Raw genomic sequence first — 13352 nt, 5'->3', positions numbered from 1 at the left:
GCCCGTGCGCGTGCACTTCTCGTCAGCTGTCCCTAATATTTCAGTTTTCCCGTGATTACAACGAGATTTCAGTTGCTTACTAAACGGAAATTGATGGCATATGGATATTCACATTAACACGCCACAGTTTAACTACAATAACGCAATATGTATAATATTTTAATCCGGAGAGATTTAAAACGTTATACGTCAAGATCAATACTTTCTTTTTTTCAGAAAGCAGTTATTATTCAGTCGATTCTTGCCAGCATTATATTTTAATAGTTACACAGTTATAGTGAGCATAGAACAGCCGACGTATACATTTACTCAGTGGTTCCCATAAAATATTAAACCAGGTTCGCAACAACTTGTAAGTGTTGGGGGCGGGGATAAAAATATGAGCGCGAGAGCTCAATGGAGGTACTGGATGTATATACAAATATTTAGGAGACGAATTAAGGCTTCTTCAACACACGGGACATGCCCGCGTGATCATGTCCGTGCATAAATAAAGACATTCTGTTTGACTTTTAAAGAAAACGAAATACGGCGCAAGGCGATTCGCTTTTCCTTCAGTGACAATATTTGTATTAAATTAGGCCGGATGCGAAGTGTACACAGGCGGATTTTCTCTCTGGATCCTCCGCGTCCCACAGTCTCTCCAGACAAATGTTTGGAATCACAAGGCACCCTGTGGGCCCCCGCCGGTCGCGCTCTCCCATTGGCTGAGCGCGGCTCATTATGCAAATTGGCGTCGGGGTCTAGCCTGGAACCCGTGGGCTGACGTCACAAGCAGAGTGGCAGCTGACACGGGGAGAAAGAAACAGATTGAGAACAAGGAGAGGGATGACAATATATGGAGATAAATAAGACGGAATCAAAACAATAGAGCACTGACTGAGCGGGTGGGAGAGAGACAGAGAAATATTTATATATATAGATATCTTACGGAGAGAGAGAGAGGGAGGGAGAGAGAGGGAGAGACAAGAGTAGGGGCGCACGAGAAAGAAAGAGATAGTGAAGGCGGAGTGTGTGCTGGATAGAGGGAGAGAGGGAGAGAGAGGAGAGAGAGGGGAGAGAGAGCGAGAGAGAAGCAGTCGCTCCACCGAGGAAAGATGGCTACAGTGGCGGCGAACGGGGTGCAGCAGGAGAATGGATTCAGCACCACGAACAGCGGAGGCAGGATGAACGGACTCTCCCTCGGCCAGAACACGATCCCCATGAAGGACCACGACGCCATCAAGCTCTTCATCGGCCAGATCCCCCGGAATCTGGAGGAGAAGGATCTGAAACCCCTATTTGAGGAATTCGGCAAGATTTACGAGCTCACCGTGCTGAAAGACCGGTTCACCGGGATGCATAAAGGTGGGTTTTCTTGTCCTGCTTGGCACAGGAGTGGCGGCGGGGGGGGGGGGGGGGTCGTTGTTTTCAGCGCCGCCTCCACGCGCCCGTCCCTCGCGCGGGGACGTCTCCCGACGCGCGCTGTCGCCCCTCCTTGGCTGAAATGTCGGGCGCGGACGGCGTAGAGCTTCCTTCTGTGACAATAACTACTTGGCGAAGGCGGTGGGGGGAGGGGTGTGCGTCACTGTGGTGGGTCAAACCCGCATCCACGTGAATACTAGTGCTGGAATGGGTGTCGGACAACTAAGTGTGAAGGATGAGAAGTGTCTCTGAACCTCTGCAGGACTCCCAGCCACTGGTGTTGTAACAGGTTTTTGGACAAGAGACGCGGGTTGGACCTCAACTGGAAGCTTCAGCTCAAAGTTCACTACCTTATGTAGCGGGGTTCTTAGTGTTACACAGTCAACTTATCCATTTATACGACAGGGTGCTCTTACACTCTCTCAGAGTAAACACTTTAAGCAAGGGGACTGGGAGCGGGTGGGATTTGAACCCATAACCAACAGCGCGAAACACAATTCTACCAGCTGTACCGCTGTCTCGGCTGAGTGAAGCAGAATGCCATTAAGTCTTCATACTTTTACATTTTAAAAAAAATCTGAAAAACCAAAATTACACTACAGCCAGATCCTACTTGAGTAAAACTTTGTGGAACACTGACAACTGAGTTTTTTTTATTTACCGAAGCAGCTGAGAAACGCCAACCACGCGTCACTCCGCATTTATAAAATCTTGTTAAATTAAGCTCACATTTTCCCCTTTTTGTTAAAATGAACATGCAGAGAATGTGCCACAGATGTTCTCTGCTCTCACTTCTGACCTTTTCAGCAGCGGATGTGAATGAATTTCCAGACGATAACCTTTTCAGGATGATTTAAAATCCCCACACCCTAATCGCTTTGCTGTAGAAATTATGTTTTTTCCCCTCTCTCTGAAAAGTTGTCACCTTTTCCTCGATACCCAGTTTTGTGGTCTTAAATAAGGTTTACTAACGCAGCCTAAACGAGTCAAAACAACATGTACAGAAATTTGCTTGATTTTTTTAACAACAATAATAACATTCACACGTTAAGCCATATGTTAAGTTCACATGTTCCGCGATGCAACGTCATCTGAAAAAACTGTTCGTGTTTAGAAAACAATCATAATATTAATCAGGCTACATACCGTTATATCAAGTCACACAGCTGTTCTGCTGTCTGCGATTTTTACGTTTCCTCCTGTATTTCCGTATCTTTTCACATAAACCTCAGAGGCCTGTATCATATTTTTTAAAAAAGTATGTATTACAATAACTGCGTTATTAATAATTGTCAATGAAGTGAGAATCGGGATTTGGAGACTGAAACTTTGCACCTTTTAAGGCGATTCAGCGCAACGCCGCACCTGCGAATTGTTCTAATTGTGCATAATCATCAGTAATAATACATAGTGTGACTGCAACTTATGTGCTTGTTTGCATACACCCTGCAAACAGTGATTTATTATTAATTACCCACTACTTACAAGGCCATAATAATAAATTCAAACAGAAAATAAAGATAAATAAGAGTTCCTGCAAAAATGAAGAACAAACCGCGATAATCATTCATGTTTATTATGGTAGGAATCTCTTCATTTCACAACTACTGTCTGTTCTTTCACAATAGATTTTCCTGAGGTTTGATCTGTACTGTACTACATGCATCAACTAGTAAAACCGAAGTAATGTCCCTGTACAGTTGTATTTGGACACAGCACGCACAGTATGTTGTTGTTATTATTATTATTATTATTGAAAATCTCGAAATCTCGGACACCACTGTGGTGGTCATCCAAACTGCAGCGGTGCGCTGAATGTGAAGGGCTGCGTTGCGTGGCGTGGCTTGGCGTGGCGGTGTCCGTGGTGCTGAAAAGTGCCCGAGCCCGAGGCACGCAGACCTCCTGCCGTCCTCGCTGCAGCCTGGCCGGGGGGAGCCGCACGCTTTATGTTACATTTCAGCATTATGCTTGAAAATAATACATCTGTCCTCGGTACCGTTTGTCTTTTACATGCTGTTTTAGGTTTGTTGGATAAATGCTTACACCATTTTCTTTTTTTAAAAGTCCCGTTTAGGCACCAACCATCATGGTTATTATAAAGAAATGCTGAAGTTGGGTGACTTTTGGGCATGATACCAAATTATTGCAATACCCTTAGTAAAAGACCGACTTCATACCTAAAAAAAGCAGCTGTAGTTTTTAATTGATATTGACTAATAATTGTTTACAGAGCACAAAACGCATTTGTTTCACATTTATGTTATTGCTTTTAAGACGCAATAACTTTAGTTACAACGTTAGCAATAATCCAGAGACAGTAAATCGTATGAGAAAGAAATTCAAAACCGACTAAATTATCAAATACAAGATGGGAATAAAATACTAAGAAAATATATAGTTGACTATTAAGAATGCAGGCTTCAGACGTTCTGGATGTGATCAGATTTTGCGTTTAAAGTTACAAGTAGCTCAATTATTAATTCATTTTCTTTTAAGACTTGGACCTTGAAGACTTCTGTGAACTATACATTCATTTCTGCAGTACTAACATTTATATTTACCTTTAATAAAAAAATCTTCCTGAGGACATTTAGCTGCACATATTTAAATGTGAACCGGTGCAGTAGGACTGCAATAAGTGATAGGAACTACTGTATGTTTCAGTAATAATAATAATAATAATAATAATAATAATAATAGTCCTTTGCTGATGGGTTGGGTTATAAACATCTGCTGTGCTGTGGAATCACATGACCTTTCTTTAAGACAGGTTGGATAGTTCGGATTTTTATTGCGTTTCAGCCGTTGTCAGTGTATAAAAATGTATTTGTATTCTTCATAAATGTACTGATTTACTTTAAGAACACAAGGAACTATGTTTCATTGGTTCTCGAGCGGATTCAACAGAACAGGATGTGCGTATTTCTTAATATTGGACAGTAAAGGAATAAAAACAGTATTCCGTGCTTCTCTGAATTGCCGCGGGGAACTTTCCGAAGTATGTAAAAGAAGAGAAAGAGAGCGATGGGTCCTTTCGAACCCGCTACAACCGGATTTGATCAGCCTGATCATGTACAATGCAAAGACCGGAGCAGCTTGTTCAGGTTCACAGTTTCACACGCGCTTCTACAATCCTCCGCTCATGCACCCAGAGAATGAGGCGCGCTTTTCAGCACCACGGACACCGCCACGCAGAGCGACCCTACACATTCAGCACACCGCTGCAGTTTTGATGACCACCACAATGGTGTCCAATAATAATAATAATAATAATAATAATAATAATAATAATAATAACCCCCTACCTAAGACTGTGCTCTTTCTTAAGGAGACTCTTGTGATTGCGTATGGTTTTAAAACCAACTGAAAAATTGGAAATCCTAAGAACTGGAACTCTGCTACTACTACTAATAATACTACTACTGCTGCTACTACTACTACTACCACTAATAATAATAATAACAATAGCAATGATGCAAAGGGCATATAATAGCATGTTTCCTACTCGTATGTAGACAAATGAACATCTTTACAAGTCATAGGATAATTGTTCCTGTAGTATTGCAAAGGGGAAGGTGCTCTTTGTTCTTTTCAAGCAACAACACAGGTGTGTTATTGTTCAATAATTTGCTGCTATATTCTAAGGAAACTGGCTTCTCATCACGACTAAATGGAAAATAGGAGCTACTGTAAATGACATGGCCACCAAAATGTGGAAGAGAATCACTGGAATGAGGAAGAGGTGTTATGCAACTGTGTGTAAGGAGAACTTATAAATGCTCACACACTTTCATTGGCAAATCCTCCCCTTCCTCTGTCCATTATGGGTGTTCTTGCTATCTGTTCTGACAGTTTCTTCTTAGCTGTCAATACTCAGGAAAATAAACAAATGCATTCTTTGGAAGTGAAAGCAGGAGCTGGATATCACAGAAGCATTCAGTAACGTTTTGTTTTGGGGAAGATGATAACTGGAAGTCTCCAGCAGGAACTGGGTCTTTTTCTGAAGACTGGAAAGGACGCACAGTAGCAGGGACCTTGAAGGGATCGTATGGCGCTGACTGACAGGTCTTTCCGTGAGCTGCAGCTGCCTGCTGCCTCAGTCCTGGTCGACTTCTGGTTGTCAAGCTCACAGGTTGTGTGCAGGGAAGGTCGCTGTTTATTAATGCAGTCACTGTAAACATCACTCTCTTCCACCAACATGTACAATGCCACACTATGGATGTTTCCTGACATTCTCGCATCGCAAGTCACTCTCATCTCAGTCATGTCATTAGTGCAGCACCTCAGCTGCTCAGTTATTCATCACCACATTGCACTTGTTCAGACAGTGTGCTGGCTAGGTGACCAGGAGGCTGTAGGGTCAAATCCCTGCATGAGCCTGCCTGTGTACCCTTCAGCGGGCTTCACACTGCTTGATTGCTTCAATAAACATCCGTCTGTGAAACTGGAAGCTATGTACTATGAGTGCCTACTAAGTAAATAAATAGTGTAATGATACTGCAGGTTACCGGGACCTCGAAAGATGAAATCAGTCTCAGCTGGGTTTCGTATGCGTGGCAGCAAACAGCCCGAGTGCTGCTACCAGTAACTTACCCTATTCTCTGCTAAATATCATTAAGAGAGTCATAAAGCATCACCTCGAAAAGGAATGCATGTTGCTATTGTGCTGGGAACCCAGTCACCGCGGATACAGGGTATTCTCAGTCCCGAGCCCCAGTGTCCTTACAAAGTGTGAGAAACCTTTAGGAGGTGGGCATCAGGAGCAGCCAGCAAGTGTCTGACATGCACGGCGTTGCTGTGATCCTCCCTAGGAGGGGTTTGGCCTCTTGTGGAAAACAGGCAGGTGTAAGACCCCCTGACAGGGTTCCTCAGGGGCAGGGCAATGCCTCCCAGGTTTGGTGATCTCTGCCCTGCAGGTTCCATGTTGTCCATTAGTCTTGTGTGGATGGTTTTCCATTCTCAGGTGACCGGCTGGCAAGTTGGGTGGGCGGAGGGGCCGCCCTGGCAGGGTGCCCACGCTTGGGGTTCGCATCCTGGCTCCTGCGGGATGCTCGAGCAGCAGATGTGCCTTGCCATAATTGGAAAATGTGCTGCAACAGGCCGACGGGGGTCATCTGCTGTCAGCCCAGGGGCCATGTCGTGATCGCAGTGATAGCTGTCAGACTGTCGGGGGTGCTGTTGTTACTGAGTTAGTCTCTCTGAACTCATGCTCAATCTTCTGAGAAATTAAAGGTTGCATTATGGGGCTCATTACAGGTCTTAATAAAGTCTTTGCTGTTTGGTCTTATAGATGAATAGAGATCATGAGACATGCGATTTTCTGAGGATGGGATGTGCGAGGATAGCGCTGTCATTGTGTCCTCTCCAGAGCATGCAGAGAGGCTTTCTGTGGGGGTGTAGCCTGTTCTGTGCTCAGTGCCTCTCTGTCTGCCTGCCTTTCCAGGATGTGCCTTTCTCACGTACTGTGCCAGGGAATCGGCGCTGAAGGCCCAGAGTGCCCTGCACGAGCAGAAGACCCTGCCTGGGGTAAGTGCCCTGCTTCTTCCTTTGGCCCGTGCATGTCGGCTTTGAGTGGCGCTATGCCGGTGCTTTGCCGGTTTGGGCCCTGGGGACCCTTCCAGTGGCACAGTGCGAGAGCCACCATCCTCCTGCCCCCCCACCTCCTGCTGCTATTGTCTTCCTGCCATTTCTGCCACTTTCAGGCGTAGATATGGTGCTGGATCTCAACTCCTTCTGAAAGGCCTTGACCCAAAGTAAGGCTGGTAAGAGGCTCTACTTTAAGAGGCTCTCATTTCCATCTGTGCCAGATCTGGTTTATCATCCCCAACTCCCATCTCCGCCCACCAGCAGTCCCTTGCCATGTGCAAACAGGACCCCAGCTCTGTGTCTCATGTAGCTTGAGCTGCACACAGAGCCAATCAATTTAGACAATTATTTAGCTGAGCCGTTGGCAGCGCTCAGCAGGAGTCCACAAGGCCCGGGCTCCTGGTGTGGATGCGGAGCCTCTCCCTGCTTCCCAGCTGGCCCCTGCGAGGAAGCTGCCGCCGACCGCAGCCTGAGGACAGCATACGCCTTGCAGCTTTTTGTCATGTCACCGGGCGAAGTGGTCCCTGTCGTTAGTGTGTGCGCACGGCAGGACCACCAGGGGAGGGGGTTTGTCTCTGAGAGGAGCTGACAGGTTCTCTGTCACCTGGAGGCCTGCTGCTGGAGAAACCTGTTCCCTCGTTCTGGTGCCTGCTCATTTATTTCCAGCTTGGCCCCATCCGTTTTGTTTGTTTTGTGTTTTTTTTTTTTTTTTGTTTTTTTGTCTGCTGCCAAACAGGCATGTTTTCATGGGGAAAAAAATTACTGGCTAGATTTACCTTGTTACCTGCATTAAATGGATTAAACAAGCAGGTTTGTACTGTGTTTCTATTTGTAGGAATATGGTTGTGGTATGATGTGATATGATGAAGTATGATGTAGCAGCCATGTTTGAGGCTGGACATACTGTCCTTAGGGCCCAGTGAAGTGCTCTAAGCTACACTGTAAGTCTGGCAAATTCGCCATGGTCCAAATGTCCAAATAAGTATCACAGATGAATCTTAGCGGACTCAGCATTTTAATTTTACTTTCTTTAACGCCACAATATTATTCCAGTCTCCTGTGCTCATACAGATTTTGTATATGACTCTTTTTTCCTTACAGTTTTTCTACAGTTTTTGTCATATAGAATTTCTACAACCCCACCCTCATGTCCTCTTCTGTGATTTTATCTAAGATTTTTTTCTGCGAAGAGTATCTCAACTCTGTGAGAGTACACAGAGCCACTTGTCTCTCCAGCCCAATGTGCCAGTGTTTTTAGTTTTATCGGAGACATCCACTCATTCACTGCTCGATCCAATTAGTTCCCCAAACGCGGATGTAACAGAGCCACTAATTGGCGCCGGGCAAGCCCAAAAGCCAATTAAAGTTCTGGGAAGAAGAGCCAAATCTCTTCTGTCACTCTGTCTTCTTCTGGCTCTCGACCACATCTCCCCTTTAGCCTTTGCTCTTCGCCCACCCACGCCGACTCCACTTTTTGTCTGGCTGATGTCTGTGTTGAGGTATCTGCTCAACATGTCCTTTCCATAGTGAGGAGGCGTGGAGCTGGGGAGATGAGCGTCTCCGTTTCTTTGCACACAGCTGTGCTGACGCACACTGCTACTCTAGCATCATCCAGGAGGACATCTGTAAACATCTCTCCAGTGTCTTGGACTGTTGTCCTAAACTTATTGCGGTTCTTTCCTCTCACAATGACTGTTTCCTAGCACAGTGACTCTGACTCTTTCATTCACATTTATTCATTTAGCCGACACTTTTCGCCAAAGCAACTTACTATGTTCAGCTACTTACAATTATTTACCCATTTATACAGCTGAGTAGTTTTACTGGAGTAATGTAGCTGGAGTTAGGATTAAAACCTGTGACTTTAGGATTTAAAGACACTAGCTCTAACCTCTATGCAACCAGCTGCCCCATTGACTCTGCACAATGACTCTCACAATGACTCCGATTCTTTCCTCGCACAGACTATAACTCTTTTCCAATACTAAAACTTTAATCGTTTTGGAATTTTACACCTCTTGCTTCCAACAACATTAGTTTATTGATTACTTGATAGGTTTTTTTGAATGCCAGCACTCTTTGATTTTTGGGTTTTGGCTCATATAAACCTTCCTTTATTTGTCTTTCACTGCAAAACATTACTGCAAACTCACTCCATTATCAAGCGCATTACATATATTGGTAAGAATGATGGAAACGATGGTCACCGTACTAGGAGCTTAATTTGAATAACTGCGCACAAAATTCTGGAGACCCTCATAATTTGTTGAAATTTTACCCAATAAAACTTGAAATTGGTCAAGCCTAACCATTGGTCAAGCCTACCAGTGCTCAGCAGTAAACCAAAATCATTTTTTAATTGTGTTATACTGTAATGTACTTAAAACATCCTAAGCTATATATTATTTTCCCAAATAAAAGGCCAGATCTGTATTCAGTAAAGTGCTCAGCAAGGTCTGATTAGAGCATGACAAGATCATCACTGTCTTTTTTTTGTGTGTGTGTTCATGGATGTGTGTTGTTGTGTCTGTGTATCTCTGGAAGTGTCTGTATGAGTTTGTCTTTGTCAGCCATAGCAGGCCATGGGCTCAAAGTAGGCTGTAGGCTTTCCTCTGCTTTTGGATGTTCTTCCTTGTTCTTCCTCATTATCATCTTCATCATCAGCATCTTCACTATCATCATGCTCATCTCAATTCAATTTCCCCAATACCGTCTGCTCTCTTATTGCTCCTTATCTCATTGTGGCAAAAAAGTAATGGATGTTTCATTGAGGTTGAGCACTGGCCCTGCACTTTATCGAGGGCGTGGAGTAGGGGGTGAGCAGGCGGGGTGGGGGCACAGGTTGGGGGCATTGTTTTTGCAGCCGCATCCCTGTGCCCCAGTGCAGAGGGCGTGCCGACTGCCCATCTGCAAGGTCCGTGCAATGAGAGCACCTGGGAGACGCAGACTAATTACTGAGAAAACACCGGGCCAGGCGACTCCTTAAAGGACAAATTACAGTCTGGCGCTGGTCAATTTGTCCTCCACGCAAGATTTGTCAAACTTCGGTGCCCGTGAGCAATTAATTCCCATTACGAGAAAGAAGGCTGGGCTCTAGATGTGGGGAAACTCACTTGGCTTCCAAGTCTGTGCCATAAATTACATCTGTATCGCCTTGTGATTATTTCCCCTTTCTAAGGGGAAAGAAAGGAAGGGAGAAAGAGAACAAGCTGGTGCTCTCATCCTTTGGCAGGAAAGTGATTTCCACCGATACCACAGAACAGGGTTGTGTCCCCTCATTAATCAGAGAGGAAAATCCCAGTAAGCGATTGCCTTTTATCTCATCTTTTTTTTTAAAATATTATTACAAATGTCGGTCACTGAGCTGCAAATCAAATAATTCGGGTGCACATGTATTCTTGCAATGTACTTGGCACTATGAAAATGGAAGTTTGTCTAAGCAATTGAATGTGCACTGCTCTATTTCCTTGGGAGATGGGGTGAGTGATGCAATGTCGATCGCCCTCATGTCAATCTGCCAAGACAGAGGTGCGTGTGACTGCTGGAAGGGATGAGGGAGTGTGATGTTTTTGGAGGGCGCTCAGCAGCTGTTGCTGTGCTGCAGCTGGGACCAGGAAGTGAGAATAAGCCTCTTCATAAATATACATCAAAGTTAACATGGATGATCATCGTCCGCTCAACATTTGCAACTAAGAGGAACAATTTCTTAAAGACAGATGGAAAATATGGCAAAATATGGTGTGTGAAGACCTCCCACACAAGTCTTTTGTGAACAGAATACCCAGCACTGATGCAACAGACAGTCAGAAGGATGATGGTGTGGCCTGCTGTGTGCCATGTGCCTGCCTATGACCCGCTGAGCTCAGGTCCCACCCTGCCCCACTCTCTCACAGTTATTTGTTGTCAGTGTGTTTTGCGCGTGTGTGCATGTTGAAACGTTGTGTTTCAGCGCAGATGTGTATGTTTGGGCAGTGGTTTGCTGGAACAGTAGGGTAGCGGCAGTGGAAAAGTTGATGTGATGCTTCTGGATGTAGCGCCCAGATCAACAGCCAGCAGGCAGGAGTATGGTGTGGAGATGTCAGAGATCTTCAGCCCATGAGCACACTTAAGGTATCCCTGTAACACCTAGCATCTGAGGCCTGGATGTCCTCTAACTGAAATAAGTTAGATTCATATTCATTCCCATAAGGGCATTTTCCAGAAACGCAGACGGATCCTCAGGATGCCCAGAACTGTATCTCGTGTTCGACACAAGGTCCTTCATTGTGCTTCAAAATTACTCAAAAACTGTCTTTGGCATAGATGTACAAACAGCCTCCCTCATTAACACTCCTGTCGGCTGGTGTTCATGGGCTCCTCCTTTCCATGGAGTCCTCGCCTAATTTATGTGTTTCTCTGCCTGTAATGAGGCAGAGCTGGTAAATGTGACAATGGGATTGTTAACACCACTGCTTTGTTGGGGTGGATAAACATGGCAAGGCAGAAAATGCGCTCAGCATCAGAGACAAGTGAGAATACCGCCCCCCCCCCCACACGCACACACACACCCAACCCCCGAGCCCACCCAGACAGTACTGGACTGACACAGACCATCCCATTCTCACAGCAGACACACTTGGTCAATCACTTCACATCGAGAAAATCTGCTTGGGTTTGTTCAGAGAGAAGGGGAAACATGGGGTGTGTGAGTTCAGTCAGCACCAGAGCCTGGCCTGACGTGAGTGCAGCACATGAAGGCTGACACTTGGAGTGGGCTGTGAACAGTTTTCTAACTCAGCAGTCATGGCTCATGCACATAGAGGGCTGTTCAGCATCTCAAAATCCCATCACATGCGGTACTCATACGGGCACCCCTGGAAAAAGTGGCGCACTCTGAGTTTTGCTGTGGTCTGCTGCACGAATGTACGTGTGTCTAAATCGGGGCATTTCTGCTCTTTCCCATGGGGAGGTGTGGGAGTGTGACTTCAAAGCTGGAGTCATCGAAGTACAGGAAGTCAGGGTTGAGCGTAGGCTTTCCATAAATGATATCCAGCATTGCCAGCACAGCCTCTTTCTGTGCCTGTGTAGGACGGATTAACTCTGTGTCTCTTGCGGTGCCTCAGCTCCAGTCAGAGAGGTGACCTCGCCAATGTTACGATGGAGATCAAGACTGTGGCAGAAAGCAGCAAAGTGGCTAAGAAGGGTGACTTGTGTCTGAGAGATCACTGTTTCCGATCCAGTCTCGTGCCTTTGAGAAAGGTATTTTCAGCTGTCAGTTTCATTAAAGATCCCACTGCATAAATACAGAGTTTTATAGATTTTACATTTATTAATATACACTTTTTTCCAAGCAACTTAAAACTTTGAGAAAAAAAGGCCATTTCAACAACAGATGGAAAGACGTAGATGCAGACACAGTATTCCTGAAGTACAGCCGCACTAGTGGCTGCATACAGAATTGGTAGAGAGCACAAAATTTTAGAACATATCATATTAACAGTAACATTACATGAGTAGCAGCATATAGAGTTCATAGGAAATTCAAAGATATTTTTGAGAAATGATACAATAAACTTATGGAGTAGATAGGAGTTCTGGAAAGGAGTGAGTCGGAAAGAGATGTGCTTTGAGGCCCTTCTTGAATACTGGGAGGGATACAGAAGCTCAGAGTGAAAGAGGGAGATCATTCCATCACTTTGGAGCCAGAACCGAAAACCTTTCGGCTTTTGATTTTTGACCTCTTGTGCATGGGAGCACCATCGGGTCACGCAGGTATGACAGAGCAGATCCTTTGAGGGTCTTGTAGGCTGTAACCAGAGTCTTCGGTTATTAGACTATGTTTTAAGTATCGAGCTGAACAATTTGGTAATGTAGTGCTAGGGACCAGCTAAGTCACAGACACATGGCCACATAAGTTATACAACACAGTAGCTCTGAACATGCAGACATGCAAAGTCACACATGACAAAATAATACAGTATTACACATAAATGTAGGCGAGGATATCTAAGGTTCTGCATTTGAGCACTACACAACTCCACATACACAGAGAACACACAGTCACACACAGAAAATTAGTGCACTGTTAGATCCAGCCGCTAATGCCGATCACCCTTATGGATGAGAACAGCAGAGCCCTGGAGCTTGGCAGTGGTGACAACAACAGGCTGTCGCAGTGGCCTATGTGACACTCTGTCTTCTCTTGCAGCTTCTATAAAGCAATGTTATAAACATACTCTCCCCTCCTCCTACACCTCCTTCCTTACCCCTCCCGCTGCTCCAGCCCCTGCCTTGGGAAAGGTGGGGGGCATCTCCTGGGAGTGGTACAGAGTCCTTGGTGACGGTAGAATGAGTCTCAGCTCTTACATTTAAACTGTATCATT

The 13352-nt window shown here is 45.1% G+C and overlaps 1 protein-coding gene across 6 annotated transcripts in view; it reads left to right on the top strand.

Annotated features, from left to right (window-relative positions):
- Positions 1 to 786: 786 nt before the first annotated feature.
- The window catches only part of celf6 (CUGBP Elav-like family member 6), a 117414-nt gene continuing 104848 nt past the window's right edge, over positions 787 to 13352 (top strand). For all 6 annotated transcript variants that reach the window (XM_018745258.2, XM_018745255.2, XM_029252047.1 and 3 more), the window contains exons 1-2: positions 787 to 1347; positions 6848 to 6930. In XM_018745258.2, coding sequence (XP_018600774.1) covers positions 1098 to 1347; positions 6848 to 6930 — 333 coding nt within the window. In that variant the 5' untranslated portion in view covers positions 787 to 1097. The remainder of the gene's footprint in view (positions 1348 to 6847; positions 6931 to 13352) is intronic.

Source organism: Scleropages formosus, chromosome 5 (assembly GCF_900964775.1).
Source record: "Scleropages formosus chromosome 5, fSclFor1.1, whole genome shotgun sequence".
Classification (NCBI taxonomy): Eukaryota; Metazoa; Chordata; class Actinopteri; order Osteoglossiformes; family Osteoglossidae; genus Scleropages; species Scleropages formosus.
The sequence above is the reverse complement of the archived record's forward strand: the minus strand, read 5'-3'. Positions and strand labels throughout refer to the sequence as shown.